Raw genomic sequence first — 26036 nt, forward strand, 5'->3', positions numbered from 1 at the left:
TTTGTTTGTGCACAAAGGCGCAGGCACAAACGGCCAGGAACGTAAACACATTGAACATGATACTTGCCGTCTTTTTCCAATAAGCTCTATACTAAGCATTATTCAGTATTGACTGACTGATAATCCAAGAAGATCTGCTCCAGGTGGTACCAATTCCTAAAGTCGGGAAAAAGGACCTATAGCTAAGACTATAAGGATTGATGATATCATAGAAGCTAACGTGGAATATTTAATGGAAGGTTCTAAATTAGTTTATATCTCATACCCGAGAGAATCAGCCCTTTCTCAGAACGTACTGTTATCTTTTCATCAGCAGATAATCAGCACCCCTCCGCTTTTTAAACAGGCTCCGTAGCTCTCTAGGAGACATTACACATATTCAACCGAAAATCATATTACCATATCTGTAATTTGCCTGTCGTGTTTACTATTTTATATTATTATAGCCACTTTTATTGGTATATTTGCTTTTTATGGCACTTGGTATTAACCAAGTGACATATAGCAGTCGCCAATTCTGTCGGTCTGTCGGTCTGTCTGTCGGTCCCGGTTTTGCTACTTTAGGCACTTCCAGGTAAGCTAGGACGATGAAATTTGGCAAGCGTATCAGGGACCGGACCAGATTAAATTAGAAATAGTTGTTTTCCCGGTTTGACCATCTGGGGGGGAGTGGGGGCCCGGTTAATTCGCAAAAATAGAAAAAATGAAGTATTTTTAACTTATCAGCGGGTGATTGGATCTTAATGAAATTTGATGTTTGGAATGATATTGTGTCTCAGAGCTCTTATTTTAAATCCCGACCGGATCTGATGACATTGGGGGGAGTTGGAGGGGGAAAACCTAAAGTCCCGGTTTTGCTACTTTAGGCACTTCCAGGTAAGCTAGGACAATGAAATTTGGCAAGCGTATCAGGGACCGGACCAGATTAAATTAGAAATAGTCGTTTTCCCGATTTGACCATCTGGGGGGGGGGAGTGGGGGCCGATTAATTCGGAAAAAATAGAAAAAATGAAGTATTTTTAACTTATGAGCGGGTGATTGGATCTTAATGAAATTTGATGTTTGGAATGATATTGTGTTTCAGAGCTCTTATTTTAAATCCCGACTGGGTCTGATGACATTGGGGGGAGTTGGAGGCGGGAAACCTAAAATCTTGGAAAACACTTAGAGTGGAGGGATCGGGATGAAACTTGATGGGAAAAATAAGCGCAAGTCCCAGATACATGATTGACATAATCGGAACTGATTTGCTCTCTTTGGGGTGGTTGGGGGGGGGGAGTAATTCTTAAAAATTAGAAAAATGAGGTATTTTCAACTTACGAACGGGTGATCGGATCTCAATGAAATTTGATGTTTAGAAGGATATCGTGTCTTAGAGCTCTTATTTTAAATCCCGACCGGATCTGGTGATGGGGGCGGGGAGTTGGGAGGGGGAAACCTAAAAATTGGAAAACACTTAGAGTGGAGGGATCGGGATGAAACATGGTGGAAAAAAAACACGAGTCCTAGATACATGATTGACATAAACGGAACGGATCTGCTCTCTTTTGGGTAGTTGGGGGGGGGGGGGTTAATTCTGAAAAATTAGAAAAAATGAGGTATTTTCAACTTACGAACGGGTGATTGGATCTCCATGAAATTTGATTTTTAGAAGGATATCGTGTCTCCAAGCTCTTATTTTAAATCCTGACCGGATCTGGTGACATTGGGGGAAGTTTGGGGTGGGGAAACCTAAAATGATGGGAAACGCTTAGATTGGAGGGATTGGGATGAAACTTGGTTGGAAAAATAAGTAGAAGTGTGGCATACGTGATTTACATAATTGGAACGGATCCGCTCAATTGCGGGGGGAGGGGGTAATTCTGAAAAATAAGAAAAATGACGTATTTTTAACTTACGAAGGAGTGATCGGATCTTCATGAAACTTCATATTTAGAAGGACCTCGTAACTCCGATATCTTATTTTAAATCTCAACCGGATCAAGCGTAATTGGGGGGAGGCAGTTGGGGGGACCGGAAATCTTAGAAAATACTTAAAGCGGTGAGATCAGGATGAAACTGGATGGGAAGAATAGAAACCTGTCTAAGATACGTGACTGACATAACTGGACCGGATCTGCTCTCTTTGGTGGAATTGGGGGGGGGGGGTAATATTGAAAATTGAGGTATTTGTAACTTACGAAAGGGTGACCAGATCTTAATGAAATTTGATATTTAGAAGGATCTTGTGCTTTAAAGTTCTAATTTCAAATTCCGACCAGATCCTGTGACATTCGGGGGAGTTGGAGGGGGAAACCGGAATTCTTGGAAAACATGAAAATTGGAGTATTTATATCTTACGAATAGATGATCGGATCGTAATGAAATTTGATTTTTAGAAGGAATTCATGTCTCAAAGCTCTTATTTCAAATCCCGACCAGATCTTTTGACATTGTGGGGATTTGGAGGGGGAAATCTTGGAAAAACACTTGGAGTGTAGGAATCGGGATGAAGCTTGGTGGATAGAATAAACAAATGTCCTTGATACGTGATTGACAGAATCGTACTGGATTCGCTCTCTTTGGGGGAGTTGGGGGGAGGGGTTCAGTGATTTGGCGAGTTCGGTGCTTCTGGACGTGCTAGGGCGATGAAAATTGGTAGGCGTGTCAGGGAGCTGCACAATTTGACTTGATAAAGTCGTTTTCCCAGATTCAACCATCTGGGGGGCAAAAGGGAGAGGAAAAATTAGAAAAAATTAGGTATTTATAACTTACGAGTGGGTGATCGGATCTTAATGAATTTTGATATTTAGAAGGACTTTGTGACTCAGAGCTCTTATTTTAAATCTTAACCGGCATTAAGCCTCTTATTTTCCTTTTTAAATCAATCTATTGATTCATAGAATTTTGTTAGAGCTCATACCATATGATCTCTTGGCTCTTAGCTCTTCTCGCCTCGTCACAAGTGCCATATGAGCTCTTAGCTCTTGTTGACCCAATAAAAGTCAATACATTCTTAGGCTCTCAAAACAGTACTCTACAAGTATAATAGTGACACATTTTTTCTAAAAATTAAAAAGACTTAATTGAATCCCCTTTTAGTTTTGTACTTCACGTTGGTGAGCTTGGGGCTAAACTATTTTTTGGAAGCCTAAATTAATTTTTGTGGAGTTCAAAAACTGTAATCTGTGACTTTTAGGTTGGCATTTTTTATATACCTACGGATGTTCATTTTGCTACAGTCATACCAAAAAAAAGAAGGAATTTAAAGATCCCTCAATTTTACATGCGACTTTCCCATACTCCATGAAATTAATTTATTCGCTTTCCTCATTTTTTTTGCGACATTTGTTCAATTGATATATTTTACCATTTAGGAAGTGAAAGTCAAGACGACTAGAATGCTTGTAGCTAAGCTTGGTGCCGAAGCTGCTGACCTGGGTCACGCTGATGTGAGTTTAGTGGGTGTTGAAGAGAACACCATGATTGCAAGTTTGTGTGACCTCATTGAAAGGATCTGGAGCCATGGATTGCAAGTAAAACAGGGGAAATCTTCTCTATGGTCGCATTTGCTTCATTACCAAGATCTGTACGGATATGAGGATGAGCCAAAAGCCTTGAACCCCAATTCGCTATCTCCTGGTAAGATAGTTTATTTTATTTAATAACAAAATAACAGTACCTGGTTTTTAAGGATCTTAGTCGAGTTAGACTGGTATCAGCCGTCTTGGCTGAGTAGTTGGCGCGCTGGCTTGAGAATTCTGTGTCCAAGGGCCACTGCTTCAATCCCAGTTGGGACCAGTTATTTAGTTTGGGACGGGGGTCAGTGGTGTGACTCTGTAAGCTCAGCTAGAGTCGACCCAGCTCTAAATGGGTACCTAGATAAATTTGGGGAAGGTAAGTAGGAAGGGTGTGTGAAAGCACAGGATGGTTGGCCCCCAACCCCCCATTGCACTTCCTGGCTGAAGGGCCATGAAGCGGAGATCAGCACTGCCGGTTTGGACCTCAAGGGTCTAGTGCCGTCTTACTTACTTACCTTACTAGACTGATATCAGTTCATTTATGTTTTGTTTTTGTTTTTTCTGTTGAAATATCAAGTTTCTCCACAAATTAGGCTTTGAAATGGGATTAATAACGTGTCTGATTTTTTTTTTTTTTTTTTTTCAAATAAAATGACACTACAATTCAAAGCTTTATAGAAAGTTGGTTTTGAACTCAGGTACCATTTCTTGTCTTAATCTCTTCCCTTGCTGCCAAAGGACTACTGAATTTAGATTATACGTTTTCTTAAAACTTCATATGGCTTCTAAATTCTAAGCCTAATTAAAAACAAAAAAAAATGAAATGATCTCTTTATTTTTTTCCTCCGACTTCTTACAAAACGATCTATCATTAAGTAATTATCGAAATAGGGACGCTTGATCATGGACTGATCCTTCTCTATTTCGGCATCTTCATCACTTCTTACAGGACAGTATGTCTCCGTATTTTTTATATTTGTTATATTTCAGCATTTATTAAAATACGAAATTCCTGTTCCGTCATTTACAAGCTTTATTAAGCGTGAGAAGTTCGGAGATCCTCAATGCACACGAGCAAAGTGTTTTTTTTTTTTTGTTTTTTTTTTTTTTACTCCAAAATTTTGTCCTGAATTAACTTTTTATCTTAAAGGTTAGACAAGTTCTTGTGGATAAGGTTCTACTGTTTGAAATAAACTTATGCTGACACACCTGCTTTGGTAATTTTGAGCTATTTTGAGCTTGCTCTGAGATTTAGTATCGTTGCATATGGATATGGAAAATTCTGTTTTAGAACATCAGTAACGTTAGGAGATTTTTGCACTTGGGTCAATATTGCAAGCGTCTCAAATGTTCTGTTTCCTGCGCGACGTTCAGATAAAATAACGCTCTTTGTATTACATGTTTCTTAGTATTACGTTGTTCTTTATTTTCTTCGGATCATTCAGTATGAGATATATTATTTAAGGCAATGGCACAAATTTTGCAGGAACTCGGTTTAGTATCTCTTATATTTCTCTCCATTAGCAGTGAATACTCACTGCTGAACATGAGAAAATAATTGTTTGTTTTCATAATGAAGTCCTATTTTCATAAGAAACACCTGTGCTTTCTGTCTCTATATTAAAAGTTTAAGTATAACATTAATCAGCAAATCGTTGCCTAAAGGGCGTAAGTGATTGTTTACGGTTTGTTATGGAGGGGAATGCATGAAGTTGAAACTATTAGACTTTATCCAAAGAAGATGAGAAGCAGGTACAAAAGCCTGTTTTGCTGGGGCTATGATTCAGTACAAAAAACACCGTTTTTTTTTTTTTTTTTTTTTTTTTTTTTTTTTTTTTTTTTTTTTTTTTTTTTTTTTTTTTTTTTTTTTTTTTTTTTTTTTTTTTTTTTTTTTTTTTTGCTAATATCTAGAACAGAGCGAACTCTGATCAGCGATTCTGGTGGTTTTCCTTGCCCGACGAATAGTCTGACAATCGATTAATTATTCTAAAATATGATCTAAATACTATTTTTACTTTAATATATTTTGTAGATATCAGCAGTCTACTATCTGTAATTAAATGAAAAAAAACTAGTTTTTTAACTGTAAATAAGGAGCGACATTAAAACTTAAAACGAACGGAGTAAGAAATTACTCCGTATATGAAATGGGTTGTCCCCTCTTCAACGTCTCGCTCTTTACGCTAAAGTTTGACTCTTTGCCACAATTCTACTTTTTAAAACAATTAAAAGCTTTAGTGTAAAGAGTGAGGCGTTGAAGAGGGACAACCCATTTCATATACGGAGTAATTTCTGTTCGTTTTAAGTTTTAATGTCGCTCCCTACTTACAGTTAAAAAAACTAGTTTTTTTCATTTAATTTCTGAACGTTTTTGAATTAATGCATGTTTGATTTTGGCTCTCCAACATAGGACTTGTCCAATCTTATTGAATTTTTTGTATTGAATCAGATTAGAAGATTATTAAAATGAAATTTGTATATTAATTCTTATTTTGGCTAAATGGCTTTGTCTTAGTTTTGATCAGACGATTTTGAGAAATAAGGTGTGGGGAAGGAGGCCTAGTTGCCCTCCAATTTTTCGATTACATAAAAAGGCAACTATAACTTTTGATTTTTAACTAACGTTTCTATTAGTAAAAAATATACGTAACTTAAGAATTAACTTACGTAACAAACTTTTATATTCTTATATTTTTATTATGTATATAAGGGGGTTTGTACCCTCGTTAATGCCTGGCTCTTTACACTAAATCGTAAGTTTTCTCTCAATTCTTTAAGAATGACCCCTGAATCAGAAAGGCCGTAGAGTAAATAGTTGAAATTACAAAAAATACTTTAGCATAAAAAGCTAGGTATTTACCTCCTCCTAAATACCTCGCTGTTTATGCTAAAGTATATTTAGAGCCCCTCATATGCGTAATAATCTCTGTTCGTTTTAAGCTTCAATGCTACTCCTTACTTTCTCCTTGATTGAAAAAACTTTTTCATGTTTTTTTTTTCATTGTATTTTTATAGTAGTTCTAGAAAATCCTGCGCCCTTTTCATTGAATTTCTCTTTTCCCATGACATATTTCTCCAAGGAAAGATTTACCCACATAGCCCCCTCCCTTCAGCCCCACCCACAAAACCAAAAAAATCCCCCTGAAAACGTCTCTACACTCCCCAGTAACGATTATTATATGTAAACACTTGTCAAAGTTTGTAACTTGCAGCCTTTCCCCCAGGGACTGTGGGGGAGTAAGTCATTCCCAAAGACATAGTTATTATGGTTTTCGACTATGCGGAACAAAATGCCTATCTCGAAATTTTCATCCGTTGACTTTGGAGAAAAAATGAGCGTGGGAGGGGGCCTAGGTGCCCTCCAATTTTTCGGTCACTTAAAAAGGGCACTAGAACTTTTCATTTCCGTTAGAATGAGCCCTCTTGCGACATTCTAGGACCACTTGGTCGATACGATGACCCCTGGGGAAAAGAAAAAAAAAACAAATAAACACGCACCCGTGATTTGTCTTCTGGCAAAAAATACGAAATTCCCCAGTTTTGTAGATAGGAGCTTGAAATTTTTGCTGTAGGGTTCTCTGATACACCGAATGCGATGGTGTGATTTTTCGTTAAGATTCTATGACTTTTACGGGGTGTTTCCCCCTATTTCTAAAATAAAGCGAATTTTCTCAGGCTCGTAACTTTTGATGATAAAGACTAAAGTTGATGAAACTTATATATTTAAAATCAGCATGAAAATCCGATTCTTTTGATGTATATTTTAGCATCAAAATTCCGTTTTTTAGAGTTTCGTTTACTATTGAGCCGGGTCGCTCCTTACTACAGTTCGTTACATCGAACTGTTTGATAGTCAGTTGATATTTTTTTTTACTACTAAACTATCCCGTTTCTATAGTTTATCCCTATTAATTTGGAATAGTATCTGTTTTTGAGGATAGTGTCGGAACTAATCTTCCTTTTACTACAAATACAGATTTGATACATTAAATATCTTGTAGAATTGAATGAAGTTGAATTTATAATTGAAATGCACATTTAATACATAGATGTGCTTGAATGTTTCCTTGTTGGAACCAAGAACCATACAAGGGAATCGGCAAAAAAATTCCCAGGGACCAGACGCTAAAATAGCAGGGGTTGTTGGGTGACAGTTTAGGTGGTTTAGGGCACCAAACTACGACTCTACCTCGAAGAAGACGAATTTGTAATTAATTTAAAATTATGAGAAGCTAGTTGATTTAAAAGTATCAATAACTATATTTTATGCTTCTCAGTTGCAAAAAAAGTAATGCCAAACGGTGGCATTACTGGATTCAACCAAGTTGATTTGCTTTATTTGTGACGAAATTAGGCTACGTTTGGTGATCTGTAATTGCGTATCAGCTGTAATGAAGGGGGGTGAGTCATTGTTTTGATTGGGGCAGGGTAGATACCTACAAAAGCACATTTTAATGGACAAGCTGCTTACTCTTCCTGAGGCTTCAGATAAATGTTGAGAGAGGTAGGAGGAGTAGGAATTATTTAAATGTTTCTCTGTGCAGCTAAAATGTTACAAAACCATATCTAAAAGCACATAGGAAGAAAAGTAAGGCAGGTCATTATCAGCCCCTTCCAGGAAATTTCTTTTGGGTGGCAAATACTACTAAGAACTTAGTTTTCAGCAATTTTAAATGGTAGTATTTTTCTTTTCTATTTATGCGAAGTACTTCAGTGTATTTAAACGAATCTATGTTATGTATTCATCGATAAGAAAAACCTATAGTAGAAGTTGTGATGGTTTCTGTTATGTAGAAGATCCAAAGTCTCACAGAATTTCTATCCATACAAACAAAAATATTCCTTTTCATCCAAACGAAATTCTTTAGTAGTAATATTAACAAGGACTTTTCACCAAAATTACTTTTCATCGTCAATTTTTTAAGCATATTCAAATTTTATCTAAAATTGAAATTGAAGATTTAAACGTAGGGCGGTGCTAATCAACATACGATTATTGATTTACAAATTTTGCCTCCAATTATATCTTGGTTAGGCCTGAGCATGATTTGGAGAACAATCATAAATTAAATTAAAAAAAGAGCTTTTCAACTGAAAGCAAGGAATGGATTTGGAACCTATTTGAACATAATATTCAGTTTATGAAGGGGACTGTTTGCTCCTTAGCTCCTTACTCTTTACTGCGAGGTTTGGCTATTTTCCAAATTTTTAAGAAAATAAACAATTGGAAAAAAAAGATTTTTCAAAGCACTAAAAAACTTTTGTTTAATGAACAAAGTGTCGAGAAGGGAGTAGCCCCCTTATATACAGAGTAATTTGTATTTATTTAGGTTTTAAATTTGCTCCTTACTTTAGTTGAGAAACCTCTTTTATTTCTTTAATTACATTTCATAACACTGAAAAGTTATATGAATACAATACTGTTAGTAGCGCAGAAAAAACTATCAATATTTCAATGATCTCTATTCGGATTTTGATTGATAATCTAACAGTTCGTAGTAGGAACTGCAAGTAAGGAGCAACCCGGCTCAATAGTAATTGAAACTCTAAAATACGGAATTTTGATACCAATAAACATATCAAAAGAATTGACTTATTATGCTGATTCCAAATATATTAGTTTCATTAAGTTTGGTCTTGCCCATCAAAAGCTTAGAGCCTGAGAAAATTTGTCTGATTTTCGAAAAGAGGAGAAAAGATCCCTAGAAATCATAGAATTTTAATGAAAAACACATCATCAGATCGCATCAAAGAACTCTACTGTAGAGGTTTCAAGCTCATATCTGCAAGAATGTAGAATTTTGTAATTTTTGCTAGAAGAAAGAGCATGGATGCGTGTCTTTTTTTTCTTTCTTTTTCAGGGATGATCGTATCGACCTAGTGGGCCTAGAAAGTCAAGAGATGGTTCGTTCTAGTTCTAATGCCCTTTTTAAGCGACCGAAAATTGGAGGGCAACTAGACCCCCTCCCACGCCACTTTTTCCCAAAATCGTTCGATCAAAATTTTGAGATTATTTTTTTTGTATAGTTGAAAGGCCCAATAACTATGTCTTTGGACATAAAATGGCCCCCTAAAGCCCCTGGAGAAAGGTTTTTAAGTTATTAAATTTGCCCTTGGTTTTATTTTTTATTGGGAAGTATATGTATGTATTTTTTGGGGTGGGAAGGGAGGACGAATTTTCTGCTGGAGAGGGAATTTTCCAGGGGGTGAACTTTACAGCGGAAATTTTACACTTGGTGAATTTGCCACCATTCCTATACGAAATTTCCCTATGTCTTGCTTTCTCTTTAATGATTCAATTTTACGCGTGGAGATGTTAAGGTTAATTGTCCTGGGTAAATTTTCGCCAGGATTGAATTGTCCAGAGGATTTTATTATGGGGAGGGAGATTTCTCCGTGGAGGTGAAGCCAGGTATCCTGGCGGTATTTAAACAACGATCAGAAATTAAAGAAAAAGAATGAGTTTTTCAACTGAAAGTAAGGAGCAGCATTAAAACTTAAAACGAACAGATATTATTATATATATGAGGGGGCTTTCCCCCTCCTCAACACCTCGCCCTTTACACTAAAGTTAAAATTTTGGTTGAATTCTTTAGAAACGACTACAGAAACATAAGGGTCGTTTAGTTAGAACAATAAGTACCGAAAGGCTTTTTTAAGTGCCGAAAGGCTGAAGCGTGAAAAGTTAAGTGTTGAAGAGGTAGCAACCCCCCTCATATACATAATAATTTTTGTTTGTTTTAAGTTTTAATGTTGTTCCTTATTTTCAGTTGAAAAACTTGTCTTTTTTCTTTATTTCTTGAAGCTTAGAGACTAACATTTTTCTAAAGGCAATGGAAAAGTATGTCAATTAAAGTAAAAGTATACAAAATTGAAAAAAGTAAGTAATTACAAAAAATACACAAAACAATAACCTATTTACAAAAACTTAAGATATAAATTCCCAGCATTCAGTTCTGTTGAGCAATGACGAAGCGTTGGACGGATATCAAACAGTTCGTGGTAACGAACTGTAGTAAGAAGCGACCCGGCTCAATAGTAACCAAAACTCTAAAAAATGGAATTTTGATACCAATAGCTATATCAAAAGAATCGCATTTTAATGCTGGTTTTAAATATATAAGTTTCATCAAGTTTAGTCTTACCCATCAAAAGTTACGAGCCTGAGAAAATTTGCGTTATTTTAGAAAATAGGGGGAAACACCCCCTAAAAGTCATAGAATCACACCATCAGATTCAGCGTATCAGAGAACCCTATTGTAGAAGTTTCGAGCTCCTATCTACAAAAATGTGGAATTTTGCATTTTTTGCCAGAAGGCAGATCACGGATGCGTGTTTATTTGTTTTTTTGTTTTTTTTTTTTTGTTTTTTTTCCCAGGGGTGATCGTATCGACCCAGTTGTCCTAGAATGTTGCAAGAGGGCTCATTCTAACGGAAATGAAAAGTTCTAGTGCCCTTTTTAAGTGACCAAAGAAATTGGAGGGCACCTAGGCCCCCTCCCACGCTAATTATTTTCCCAAAGTCAACGGATCAAAATTCTGAGATAGCCATTTTATTCAGCGTAGTCGAAAAACCTTATAACTATGTCTTTGGGGACGACTTACTCCCCCACAGTCCCCGTGGGAGGGGCAACAAGTTACAAACTTTGACCTGTGCTTACATATAGTAATGATTATTGGGAAGTATACAGGCGTTTTCAGGAGATTTTTTTGGTTGGGGGGAGGGGTTGAGAAGAGGGGGATATGCTGGGGGAACTTTCCATCGAGAATTTGTCATGGGAAAAGAAAACTTCTATGAAGGGAGAGCAGGATTTACTAGCATTATTTAAAAAAAAAATTAAAAAATAAATGTGAAAAAGCTTTTTCAGCTGGAAGTAAGGAACAGCAATAAAACCTAAAACAAACAGAAATTATTACCCATATAAGGGGCTCACCTCCTTATGATACCTAGCTCTTTACGATAAAGTATTTTTAGTAATTTCAACTATTTATTCTACGGCTTTTGTGATTCAGGGGTCATTCTTAATGATTTGGGATAAAATTTAAGCTTTAGTGTAAAGAGCGAGGTACTGACGATGGGGCGAATCCCCTCATATATGTAATAAAAACATGAGAATACAAAAGTTCTTTACAAAAGCTAATTTATAAGTTACGTAAATCTTTTACCAATAAAAAGATTCGTAAAAAATTAAAAGTTCTAGTTGCCTTTTTAATTAACCAAAAAATCGGAGGGCAACTAGGCTTCGCCCCCGCTCTTTTTTTCTCAAAATCATTCGATCAAAATTATGAGAAAGCCATTTAGCCCCCCCCCCCCAAAAAAAAAATATGCAAATTTCGTTTTGATTATTCCTCTGCGGAGAGCCAAAATCAAAACATGCATTGATTCAAAAACGTTCAGAAATTAAATAAAAAAAACGAGTTTTTTTTAACTGAAAGTAAGGAGCGACATTAAAACTTAAAACGCACAGAAATTACTTCGTATATGAAAGAGGCTGCTTCCTCATCAACGCCCCGCTCTTTACGCTAAAGTTTTTTACTGTTTTAAAAAGAAGAATTGAGAGAAAGAGTCAAACTTTAGCGTAAAGAGCGGGGCGTTGATGAGGAAGCAGCCTCTTTCATATACGAAGTAATTTCTGTGCGTTTTAAGTTTTAATGTCGCTCCTTACTTTCAGTTAAAAAAACTCGTTTTTTTTATTTAATTTTTAACAACACCGACAGTTTTGAACTTGGTTATCAAACACCAAAATATTTAATGCTTTTAGACTCAGTGTTTATAAAAAGTAACGCATTATCAAAGTAGTCTGTTCAAAGTAAGACATTAAAACTAAGATTAAGAAAATCAGATAAAATTTTTTAAGTAAATGCATTGATTTAATTTTGAACACCAAAACCAATATATTTGACACCTTAATGCTTCATAACTGTAAAAAATTAAAGCTTTTTCAAAGTGACAACTAAATAAATACAATCACTCCTGGAAACGCAAAAGACACTGGAAAACACAAAAAACGTGTCCGTTCAGGGAAAACATTTCTGATTATAGTGGTTTTCATATATCAGTTCATGGGTGCTCTCGGAATAGAAGCAAAAGTTTGCGGTATATTTTTTACCGAAATTGTCACTTATTAAGGTGTTTTCCTCGTGTTTTCTATAATTATGATCTTTCTTGTGGACTAATACCTACACTAATTACTAATAAACAAATACATATCTAGGATCACCACAGAAAACTAATTCTTTGATTGAATTTTATCAATAGTTAGGCTCATATATTTTCATTATTGACAAGGATCGTTATATACTTAGCATTCATTTCTATGAAGAATTTGAATTTCTTTTTTGTTGCGCCAACCAAATCATATAGTCGCAAATTAGAGGTTTTATTTTCCTTATTAATGGTCAAAATATATTGGCAGGCAGCCAACAATGGGGCAATACACATTTTTTCCATGGATTTTCCCTATTCTGCTTTCTTTCCTTTTGCTTCCTTATAATTACTTTATAGTCCCAAATTTCCAGGGGGGCATGCCCCCCTGCCCCCCACTCTTCCGACGCCCATTGAATCATACAAGGAATTCGTAATATGTATGATCAAAGAGCCTTAAGTGGTGCTCTTAAGCCTAGCCTAGTGGATCCATTCTAGCTCTCATCCCTTCAAATTTGTATGTGTAGACAAGTTGTACTTTTCCTGCTTACAAACATTCGTGGATCATTTAGGGAATTTTCCTGGACTATTTAATGTTGATCATTAAGATAGAAAATAAGATCGGTTGATCTTAAGATATTTACAACCCATTCAAATAAGATCATTAAGATCGTTAAGATAGAAAATAACTGTGCAAAAACAAAACATATTAGGCACAAAAGTTGGTATTTAAGCAATTTTGAGCTGGATCCAATAAGAATTGGTGGACGCGTCACACTTTGTCAAAAATAGAGCTGTAAAAGGATATAACTTTTATTTTTTGGGTTGGGAGTTCTTCAGTAGGCCTCTAGAGTCTTGTCCCTCTACCCCCCTACCCTCCTGAATTCACACCCATACACATATTATATGGTACTTGTGTCAAATCAGGATCATTCGTGAATGATGAATATGCAGGCAGTAATTCTTAATTATTAAAAGCTATACTAATCATAAAAAAAAAACAGATCTTAGTGTGACTGTTCTAAATTTTAAGGAAAACTAAGTAGACATTTCTCAAATCATGTGTCTTATTTTCATAAAAGTCGGTATATGGATTTTATGCAACATAGATGTCCGAGGTCAAGATATGTATAGCGTGTATTTAACAATTGGTAGACACATCAAACATTTTTGGAAGAAGAGTTATGCAAGGAATCTCCTTTCTGTACGAGAAAAGGGTCTAAAAGGGGGGAGCCATGGGTCTATGGCCTACCCTTCATTTCATAGACAGACAATAGGGTAATATTACTAAAAGTTACCAAACTCCAAACAAGTGTTATTACTTTTGATTTGTTTTTTGGTGCTTCGCCAGCAAGCTATTATAGTGGTTGTCAAAGCCAGAGGGTCAATCTCAGATAAGTCAATGTAAAATTTGTTATTAACCTTTTCCTACCTCGCTATAGTGTGAGCCTCATTACCTTGGCAGCTCTGCAGCCTCGCTTCTAGGCTCAAGTTGCCCCACGGTAGCCTGTGTTTACCATTGTGATTGAAAAGTGTGTAATATGAGCCATAAATAGGGTCCTTGATCCTCAACGTCTCCCTCTACATGAACAACACAATGTCTTGACTTATATCTATGGAATGATTGGTTTTTCGTAATCTTAGCATAGAAAGTAGTTTTTGCTGAAGATAGACATAACTTAACTTGCATCTTTAAGTAAAATACATATATCATATATTCAGCAGAATAATTTTCGTTTATAAGATATCTTACACATTTAATTCGAAGAAAGCATCATTAAAAAGCAAAAATTATTATAAAAAGACATAAATCTTATTATATTCGAAAATAGTGGTTCGAATATCCTGTTCTAAAAAATTTAGCCATTCATTTATTTAAGTACACTTGCAGATAATACAACAAAATATTGAATTGAATGATTCTTGTAGTTGAAACGAGGAATGAAAATAATCTATATTCAAATATGTCCACTAAATGAGGGTCAGGATGGCTTCAACCCCACACGTCTACCCTGAATTTTCTTTCGCAAACAGATTATTTAAAGAAAAAAATGATTGCGTGAAACTACGGTTATATAAAAATTTTGATCAAACCTTCAAATTTTGCCTAAAATTTAAATTGCAGTTCAGTATTTTATTGCTTAAGCGAAAAAGTTAAACCAGCCTTTACAAATTCTCATACGATTAACAAACAGTCAAAGAGTTCATGATAACGAACGTAAGACGTGGCTCGGCCCAGTAGTAACCGAAACTTAAAAGGGCATTCTGATAACAATTAATGCACAACAAGAATTGGGGTTTGTGCTGATTCCAAATATACAAAATTCATTAGCTTTAATATTACCGATCAAAAGCAACGAGTCCGAGATAACTTGCCTGACTTACAAAAAAAGGGAAACACCTTAAAAAGTTAAACGATCTTAATGAAAACCATACCATCAGATTCAGCATATCAAAGAACCCTACTGTAGAGGTTTTGAGCTACAAAGAAATGGAATTTTGGGGGTTTTTTTCTGACAAGAATAAAATTCACAGGTGTGTGTTTCTCCTTTGTTTTCCTCGGGGGTGACTGTATCGAACCAATGGTCCTAGAAGATCGGGAGACAGCTCATTCGAAGGGAAATCAAGGGTCCTAGGGTCCTTTTTGAGTGATGTAAATGATTGGAGAGGAACTAGCCTCCCCCATGCTCCTTATTTCCCGAAAGATATCTGACCTGATTTTTTAGACATTCGTACGGTTCAGCATAGTTGAAAGATCAAATAACTTTGACTCTGGGGATGACATGGCTTCACTGTCCCTGAGCTCGGGATGAAAAGGCTGTAAGTCATGCAATTGGCCCATTATCTACATATAGAAATTGTTATTTGGAAATATACTGAATTTTTTGCGGGGAGGGGATTTACGTGGGGAAGAAAGTTACCTGAGATAGTTTTTTTACGGAAGGGGTGAATTTCTTGGCAAAATTTGAAAAACATTTGAAAATTAATTTTAAAAAAATACTTTTTCAACTGAAAGTAAGGAGCAACGTGAAACTTAAAACAAACATATATTAAATAATCCCTATTTGAGGGTCTCCTCCTAAATCCTCGCTATTTATGCTAAAGTTAAACTTGTTGTTACAGTTCTTTAAGAAAGACTGCTCGAACACAGGGGTCGTTGAATTTGAATGGGAAGCATATAGAAAACTTTAATAGTTTAGATTAAGGAACGAGGGATTGAGAAGGGGGCAGCCCTTCTTCCTCTTATATACGGAATATTTTCTGTTCGTTTTAAGCATTAAAGTTAATCCTTACTTTCAGTCAAAAAAGAAATTAATTGAAAAAAAGTTTTCCCAGAAAAGGATTTTTCTAATTAAAGTTAAGGGAGAAACGAAAACCTAAAAGTAACATTAATTACAATGGGCAAATAAATAAAACGTGAATGATAACCGAACAATTTTTTTAATGATTTCCAATAAGCTTTGTTTTAATTATTAAAGTTGTAGTAAATGATGTACTAGCAAATGTTCCTATTAGTTCATATTTGTCCGTTGAAGGGTGGGGTAACTTTCGCACAAGAAGAGGCATGCATCCTTTAGGTCTTTTTTATTAGAAGAATATGTTCATATTGGAATTTACTTCTATGTTAAGGATTGGTTTTAATTTTGTATTCAAATTTTGACGAAAGTACGCCTCGAATGCGAGGTCTTTCTTTTCCGAATATTTTTTTTGTCTTAGTTCCGAAGCGAGAATGCGGAAACGCCAAATTTAAGCTTAGGCTGGCTAGTTCATAAGGCAAACACTGTGCCCCGGAACAATAGCTTCTCGTATGTCCCAGACCTTCTTCTAGTGACGATCTGAAAAGAGCAGACTTTGAAAAACATTGCTTGATCGTTTTTATTTTTTTATCCGTTGTGTCCCCTGACGGGGAAATGGACCCAGCACAACGTATCGTGAGCCTTCCTCCCACCATTAGAATAACACCTTTGTAGTAAAAGTCTCACTTTTTTCAGAAGAGAAACAATTTTAATAGTAGCAAAAATGCCTGACAAACGCTTGGTTCTCTGATAAGCTTAGAAATATGTTGTTTTTTGTTTTTCTCAATATGTCGAAGCTAAAACCAGCCATGGTACAAGCAACGTGGATTTGTTGTACGCCAGTATGGATTTTCAAGAATAACTAACCTGTTTTTCAAACATTTCCAGCGCTAACTGTTCAAGTTTTAAGAGTTTGATTCAGCAATGATGAATGCTTATAATGTAAAGGTATTCACCTCTGTAGGGGCTTATATGCATCGGATTGCATTTAGCATGCTTATGATTCCTACAAATTTATGATTTCTACAAATTTTCTACACTCTACAAATTTAAACTAATTGCTAAGGAAACGATGTTTGTCCTATAAAAAAAAAACTTTGATAACTGCCAAAATCTAGATAAAACTTTAATTGATTATAGTTGTTTGGTACCAACCAACCTCTGGTGTTAAATAGTATAAGCTGAGACACCGGGGTGGGGGAGAAGGGGTAGGCCTGTTACTGGTATACAAAGCTGTGTATTTATTTGCTTAAGGGGTAAAATTGTTTTTGTAATATTTTAATATCTGAGATTCATTAAAGTATTTGGTCCTCGCTACAAAGGTATTGATGATGTATTGTCCAGGTTTTGTGTTAAGAATAGTTTGTAATGTATAATTTTCTTTTCATGGAGCTGTGGCATGGTTTGCTCTAAGGAGGAGACTTGAATGTATGTATTCACAATCAAATCCTGCATGATAAAGAGTACCAATGGCTTTCCTACTATTGCCTAGTTGATTTATTTCGCCAAAGTCATCGCATCTTTTTCCATATTTTCTTTCATATTTTCGTCTTAATATGCTATAGAGTAATTATTGCATGTTAAAGTATTTGCAGTTTGGTTTCAACGTCAATGTAGTTTACCGCTTGTTTTTGCGAGTAGTTTATGCAAAGTAGTAGTTATACTAGGCACCAAAATAAATGTTGCTGCCTACTTTTATTTTTTAGCACAATATTAGAATTTTCTTTCACGGCATTGTCTTCTTTTTTTTGTCTCATAACAACTGCTATTCCCTCCGACTTTTTTTCTGTGTCTACAGTAATATTTTTTTCCTCTCTTTATATTGCTTTTATGAACAACTTAATTATAGTGTTGTAAAATTACCGATAAAAACTCGGTCAGTAAAATCGGTAAAATAAGGTAAAATTAGTAAAATAACATAAAATTTGTAAAAGTAAGGTAAAATTGGTAAAAATAAGGTACTTCCTTGGAAATATAGGGCAAAATTGGGGTTTTAGAGTTGCTGTATAGCCACAATATCAGTTGAGCATTTCTTTCACTTTTAGCTTTTTAATAAAAAGTTTAATGATTCTGATTTAGCTGTGCTTAAAAAGTTATACCCTTCATCTAGAGTTTCATCAATTTAATTAACTGTTTGGTTTATCCCTTTGATGGTCTTGTGCCTAGGGTAATGCCTCAGCATTGAGACAATGCCTGATGTAGGATATCCATTTTATAAAAAATGCCATTATTTGGGAGTAAAATCACATTAGCAAGTTTTTGTTTGAAACTAAATTTCTCATGTCGTGTCGATGTTATTTTTTATTTATTTATATAAGCATTAAACACAAGTAAAAAGTGGTTTGTAACACCTTGATGACTTCGATTAACTAAGCACGGGATCATAAGAGTAGAATATTCGTTCAATTCCACGGTCATTAGGACCATCTTCAATTGACTCTGCTGGCAAATCCAGTTCCTCTCCTTCACACTGAAATCCAGGTGATTCTGCCTGTTCCGAAGTCCCTCAAACAAAGTTCTGGATACGGCCCTATGGATTATATATCAGTTTCTACCTACACTTTCCCTTCGTCTCTCCCTTAGAAATGATTCTTTATTTATCCAAAGATTTTTTTTTTCAAAATAACTGCTGAAAACACAAGGGCCGTTAAACTAGAATAAGAATTTCTTTAAGACACTGTAATCTGTAACAACTCATTCGGTAGTAATTGGTTGAAAACAACGCTAAATCTTAGAAAAAGGCACTGGAACTTTCGATTTCCAATTGACTTAATCCCCTCCAAAGTTTACTCAACCTTCCCTTCCACATGAAGTGCCTCTAATAAATAAAATGAACAAATATCAATACATTGAAACCTTATTAGTCTTTACTATGGGCAATGCTATACGATTGCCTGAAACAGGAGAGCAGCAGTTTCAATTTCCCTTCTAATAAATATCCATAATCTTCCAGGGAGATGAGGGTTTTTTTCCGCGGGGGAGTGGTAATTCTTCACAGGTTGTAGTTTCCGGGGGATAAATGCAGGCTCCCGGGGGGTCAATGGCATGAGCACAAGCGTTTTGAGATACGAAATTTAAAATAAAAATAAAGATACTGATTTTGCTTTGGCTCTCCACATAGTTGCAAATCCAGATCTTTTAGTTATGTTTGATGAGGCAACCGAAGCAAATCTGAGGTTTCCCACATCTGAAGCAAATGGCTTCCCCAGTTCTTTTAGGAAGGTAGTTAAAATAAAAAAAAAAAAATCTATAAGCAGAGACCTTGTTTTAAATAGAGATACTGGAAACATTCTTACAAACCCAATTTAAAATAAATTAAAATTAAAGGATTAAAATAGTATTTATCCTTAGTTTGAATTAAGATCGTCTGACCACACTTTAATGAAAATTAGGTCAGTAGACAAACTAAGTCAATCAATAAGCTGAAAATTCTTGCCCAATCTAATTGGTGAATAGTCTTCCATTTATCCTAGTTTCGTTTGTTTATTTCTGTTTCTCTTCTGCTCTGTTAAGGGTTACCTCAAAAGGTTAGTTTTCTTTTTTTGAGCACTGAAGACGACTGGGCGGAAGTTCTTGACGAAATACCAGCTTCTGTCATTTTTGCTGACATTACTTTCATTTTTTCTTGTTTGTCATATGTCAATCTTGCTTGTAGTCCTTTCTGTCCTTCGTAGCTCACAAAACTAATATAATTTTGTTTCAGCTAGTGTTTTACCATTTTAAAATTATAATTACCTGTACTATAATACACTTTATCGTTCTGATAACAAGAGACTGAAGTCAGAGAGACGGCCTTTTAAACCAGTTAATACAGCTATACACAAAACAGAATCAAATCCAAACCTTTTTCTACAAGCCATCATAAAATATGTAAGATACCGGTAAAATACGTAAAATACCGATAAAATAGATAAAATTAGTAAATTATATAAAATAGGTAAATTACATTAAATAGGTAAAATACTAATTTTATGGGGGTCTGTAAAATTACGGTAAATAACGTAAAATACCCAATTATACCAGTTACAACACTACTTATTTACAATGTAAAATGAATGATTCTAAAAAATTAAACGAAAAACTTAAACACTTTTTTAAAGAAACTTATTGTTAAATAGTAAATGACTGATGCAGAGGAAAAAATAAAATAAGTCTAAGCTCTCTACTGAATTTGACCAATGTGTCCTCTGTCATAGGTAGTTATCTATTCCTTTAAAAAAATATTTTTAGTAGGTTTTATTAGTGCTGAAGGATAGTAAATAAAGATTGATGTATTGAAAACAGCATGAAATCATGAAGTTGTTACATGCTGTTGTTTTTGTTGTTTTTTGTATTTTTTTTTTTTTGGATGGGGGGGGGGTGAATGCTCTGTAATTCTTGGTTTTGTTACTCCTCATGGTTGAAAAACTTCTCTTTTTACGAAAAAAAAGAAATAACTAATGTTTTTGTTGTATAAATATATTTCACTATCACTGATTTCCGTCGCTTTAAAAGCTGACACAACTAAAAGAAATCAATGCAGTATAGGCTAGTTAATGCTCTTCCGTCATAAAAAGACATGATTTTAATGAATCAGAGTAACAAGGTGGTAATATTGCCAGTTTAATTGCATATGTGAAATGAACGTAAATGATAATTTTCTTGTTTAATTTGTGGGGCAATTACTCCTCTTTTTAAGACGATTCTTTTTTTATATTCTGTAATCATAGTCAAAGCCGTATTCAAAGTTTTGACAGTTCAAGGCCCAAGCTTTTTTGCCGTTCCGTTTTTGAGAGATTTTTGAGAAGATCTCGATAATTTGAATGCAAGCACTGAACAGAACGCAACTGATAATCCAAAAATAATGAAAGAGTGATGTGGTACTGACCCCTCAGCTGCCATTCTTGGAAGACATCTGACAGTTTATAAGTGGCTACGGAATTCCTGTGCTGTTTTAAAATCACTTTCTTGTGAATAAGTTGCGCCGCGGTGGAGCGCATCTGGCATTTTAATGATAAATACAATTAGTCAAGTTTTTTTTAAATAAATCATTCAGTCATAATTTATTGCGCCCCCTGGCATTGTGCGCTACTTGGCCCAGGCCTAATGGGTCTATTGGTAAATCCAAGCCTTATTATTGTAACCAACTGTAATTCACGTATAACTCTTGTATATGGTAAAACATTGTAGTGCCTGAAACTTTCCTTTTTTTTTCCCTTTATAAAACAGATTTTTTAAGTTTTTAGTTCTGTCTAATTTGAGTCGCTTTTTGGCATAAAATTTGCGAGATTGAATTCGCGAAGAAAAGGATTTGTTTTAGTCTACATTTGAAATTCTTAACAGCTCATTTTTTTTCAAGACCCCCCTCCGCTCCTCAAAGAAAGTTCGCTATTCAATTCGTTTCAAACTTGTAAATTTTGGCCATAGTTCTCTTTAATTCCAATTCCTCTGCTGTGGTTCTGCCAATACGCAGCTGAAATCAAATCATAAAAATCAACTTATTCTCCTCATGTAGTTTTCTTTTTTATACTACTTAGTGTCAGTTTTTGTCACCTGCCCTGTAGCTACTTACTATATTTACCTTTCTATTTTTCATGGAATAAATATTTCTCTTTAAATTATGATTAAAGATAGACACTATTTACTTGTTTTACTCTCCTTGTATATTATAGATATGTCAACAAACGATGTTTCTCCTGGTTCGAAGACCTCTGGGCGTGTTTCTTCCACTCCTGCATCTCCCACTCACACACTCAATAGGAAACACATATCTAGGTCTAGGAATGTTTATAGAAGTGAAGGACCTTCCCCACTGAACAAGTCAAATAATGGTAGTTTGTGTCATTCACCAACAAGATACTCGAGAAAAAGTAGCCCTGAACGAGGAGGAATGCAACCACTCCCCGACACTCTTGCTTATGATATTAGGTAATTTTTCTAGCTGTAAGATAAATTTGTCCACTTCGTGCTATCCTTATAGTTATGCCAAATTAGATATGCCAAGCATACTACCCACGGGCCAAATATGACCCATGGATAAATGGAAAGTAACCTTCCAAAAATAGTGAACTTGCTTAAATTTATGTTAAATAACTAATGCTGCCTTTGATGGTAGACGAGTATGATAAACAAGTCTAGATGGAAGCATAACGTGCATAAATCTATGTACGAACCTAAATCATACATCTGCAGCTTTGTCACTTCTTGAATTTTCTATCTTGAGGCTGCTCAACTCTTCCCATTTTCTTTTTACGTCATTCTATATCTATTAGGCTCAAGAAATCATTGTTAAAACGCGGAAATAAAAGCTTTTTTTGCCGTGTACGTGCGTGTATTCACCTCTCCGTGTTCGTACATGTGTTACATATTTATTTCTTTGCGTATGCATCTGACGCTGAATATCCTTATGCATATGAATGAATGTGTATGTTTATATGTATGAACCTGCCTAATCGGCTTTCTTGACAAGGATTGCAGGAACAACATGTTGAGTTTGTTTCTTTTTTATCGATTGAATACTATAGTTTGCGACTCCTTACAATTTTTGAAAATGGTATGTCTCAAAAAGAATTTTTTCGTAAAACAAAAAAAAACATAAAAAAACGATGACGCCTTTTTTAAAGACGGTCTCAAAATACGCTATATTCTTTAACCCAACTTTATTCTCTGGTTCCTGCATCCAATCAATGTTGCTGGCTTCGAAATGCACCATGTATATTAGTTAATGCTTTATCTTTGTTACTTTGCCTCAAAATATGGAACCTAAAACAATCTAAGTGTTATTTTTAAATTGTTGTATGGACAAGCTAGGGTGGTATTTCTTTACCTCGGAATATAACCTTGTGGATCTTTCACATGTATTTGAATGTGGAAACAACTTGATTCTATGCCTATCACCGACTGATTTAAGCATTAACATTTTACTTGTAGTTGCCAAACTACGTCATTGTGTTGCATTATTATTTATAATTGTTGCGTAATCCTTTTCAGGAAGACAAATTTTCCCCTAACTCCTCACACCTATGAGGAACCAGCTTTACGGTTCTTGCTTATATGTCACTCTCTGTGCTAAAGGAGATTCCTTTGAACAGTGTAATTTGAAGCCTTCAAGCTCCTGAGCTCTAAAGTTCAGCGGTCTAAAATTTTTTATTAACATCTCTTTGGGTCTTGGTACCTTTCTACCAAATTTGAATTGAATGTTGACATTTCCATGTCGAATAGTGGATAGGGCTCAGAAGTGGTGGATTCCTCTAAAAATGCATCTGCCCTGTCCCCTAAGCCCAACAATAACATAGGCCAAAAAAGGAACTAACAGTCTTACTGTTCTACTAACCGTTGCAAGTTGGGTGAGGAGGAGCGTTAAAAGATGCACGAGCACAATTTGTGCATTCATCAATTTGTGTTAATAATATTTGCGTGATTTGGCTACAAATAACGTGCAACATATCTTCCTCTCGACTAAAAAGGTGATGGGAAGAGTACTGGGGTTGTTCCACGGACTCTAGACCCACTTTTAGCCTCAAGTCATAGATAAAGGGGGGGGGCTGGAGGATAAACGGTTTACTTTCGTCCTCCAGTTCTACAGGTGAACAATCCTTGCATGATTCTGTTTAAAAAAGGTGGAACAACCCCACTTTTATGCTATTTAGCTGGTAGAGGGATTTTTGGGGGAGGTGGCTCCACTTTGGTCCTTTAATCATGTAAATTGAAATTTCTCCCATAACTTCATTCATATGAGTATGACATGCTTACCTTTGTGTTAAAAGTTAGTAGTAGGAGAGTTGGGTGACATTGGAAGGTCTCTCGTCCACTTTGGTCCTAACCAATTGTACAAATCGAAAATCCCTGCGTAATTCGGGTTCAAAGAAAACTCAACGTTCCAACTTTCTGCTAAGAAGTTGCCAATGGAAAAGATTGGGGATGCTGGAAGGACCAAAAGCCCACTTTACCGCTTCAGTAATATAGATTGAGAATCTTTGCATGATTTATCTTCAAACAAGGTGCAATATGCCTGATTTTATGCAAAGAAAAGAAAAATGTAGGGAGTGTGCAGGGCTATTGGAGTGGTCATGCAGTTTGCGCTTTCTAATGATACTAATTAAAAATCCTTAAACGATTTTGGTTCAAACAAGGTGCAGCATACCTAAGGTGAAGTATTGATCGGTGTTTGAAAGAACACCGATCTCTCTTAGTTCAAAAATTGATTTTCTTGCCGTGAGAAATCTTTTTAATATCATCTAAAATAAAAGCAAAGAGCAAGCAATCCTTAATTTCTCTAGCATCAAACAAACTATTAAATATAGGAGGCATATGTAATGACGGTCCTCTACCTCAGACTAATACAATAAATGAGATCACAAACTTGACAGAACCCCAAATGTAAATGGTCTGTAAAAGTGAATGTGAGTTCTTTCAAGGTTGTGTAAAATTCCTTCCATTTTAGATCTTGAAATGTTTTCCATTTATTGTTCTAAGAAAATATTTCAGCAGCAAGACCAGAGAACAGTGGCGTAAATTCGTCAAAATCCTGGGGGGAGGAGCAAAGTTGGAGCCAATTTCTCCAAGTCAACTGAAAATATCCAAGGTAAAAACTAAAAATGAGCCATATAGTACCATAAAGACAAAGATATGCTAAAGAAAACTGAAATTACTGTGGATGCTTGAATTATGTAGGCCTATATCAGTTCTGATAAGATTTTTAAAGTTGCCATATTTCTGCGGGGGGATAGTTGCCCCCCTACCCCATAGTAAATTACGCCCTTGTCAGGGAACCGTCGCAGGTTTTGGATACTTTTGGATTTTAAAACACGGCTCGAAGAAACAGAAGCTTAGTGGATCAAGTTCAGACTGTTCCATATGACATAGACTATAAATCTCCACTTAAGCTCACACACTGGTAACCCCGGCTTAAGAAACAGGGAAAACCATTCTCTTAGGTTCCAGGCAAGAATTATACTTAGCCTTCCAAAACTACTCTTTTGCTTATCAATCCAGCTTTTTAGTTTCGTGAAAACTGCAGTGATGAGACCCTTACATATTTCCTACAATATACTGAATGCTGTGGCAGAGGATGGCTCCCAAGCAGTCTTCTCCGTCACCGCTGTCAGTTAGTTTTCACCTATGTGCTATCAAGGGTCATCCCCAATTATTGTAAATGAAAGATTGTTCTGTCTTTTCCCAATTGATAAAATAAGAGAGGAATCTTAAACACCGATTTATCTCAAGCAACAGTAATTCCCATCTACAATCTTAAGCTGAAGAGGTGACACCTATAGACTATATTCTTTTTTTTGTTGCTTGAAAATTGAAATCTTGGATCCTATCGAAAGTTGCAAAAGAAGGGAAATTAACTGAATAAACAAATTAAGAATAAATATTCCAAATTTACTCTCATTGTTTCTTTTGAAACAAGATAGGGAAAGTAAAAAAAAAAAACGATTGGGGAAATAATCTTTCACAAATGGAATTTTAAAATTCTGGAAACGGAGGAACTAGGCCTTCAAAAGAAGTGGGAACGAGCATAGCCTGTCTTATTCAAAATCTAAATCATAGGTACAGTTCCACGCAATTTTAGGAAGAAGGTACCAGAGTTTCTGCCAGGGGTGAATTTAAAAGCAAAAAGTTGTAATTTTATACTATTGCCCCTCAGATTTCCACGATGAAATTGAGTTAATGAAGCTTTGGGATGATTTTGGGACCCACTTTCTTTCTGTCTGTGTGCTGGAAGAAACACTTGAGGGAAGAGGAAAAATAAACAAGTTGCAAAAATAACCAAATTGTAGAAAAAGCAGAAAATTGTGGAAGAAATATGGGGACTTTGGAAGCAGGGGTCTTAATCCCCCCCCCCTTGTCCCTTTACTCAGTTATGTTTATAATTAACTAAGTTTTTATTGCGTGGTTTCCAAGATGCAGAGATGAATATCTTTGATAAAATGATGGTCTGGATAAGTGAAACAGCTGACACATTTACCGCGTTTGCTCTAAATAAACAGAATAGAAACAGGATAGTCCGTTAGAGATACATTATTAATTGTAACTTGATAGGATCTAGCTACTAGTTAATGAAGGATGAATTTGTTCTAATACAGAAGATGGGACGGTCATTTTGTAAGCCATC

The 26036-nt window shown here is 35.5% G+C and overlaps 1 protein-coding gene across 2 annotated transcripts in view; it reads left to right on the forward strand.

The window, feature by feature from the left end:
- LOC136041789 (DENN domain-containing protein 5B-like) overlaps positions 1-26036 on the forward strand; it is a 153813-nt gene that overhangs the window by 55114 nt on the left and 72663 nt on the right. The window contains exons 15-17 of one of the 2 annotated variants that reach the window (XM_065726543.1): positions 3357-3621; positions 17333-17368; positions 21592-21847. In XM_065726543.1, coding sequence (XP_065582615.1) covers positions 3357-3621; positions 17333-17368; positions 21592-21847 — 557 coding nt within the window. The remainder of the gene's footprint in view (positions 1-3356; positions 3622-17332; positions 17369-21591; positions 21848-26036) is intronic. The other variant, XM_065726544.1, reaches the window with a different exon arrangement.

This window comes from Artemia franciscana, unplaced genomic scaffold (assembly GCF_032884065.1).
Source record: "Artemia franciscana unplaced genomic scaffold, ASM3288406v1 PGA_scaffold_38, whole genome shotgun sequence".
Lineage (NCBI taxonomy): Eukaryota > Metazoa > Arthropoda > Branchiopoda > Anostraca > Artemiidae > Artemia > Artemia franciscana.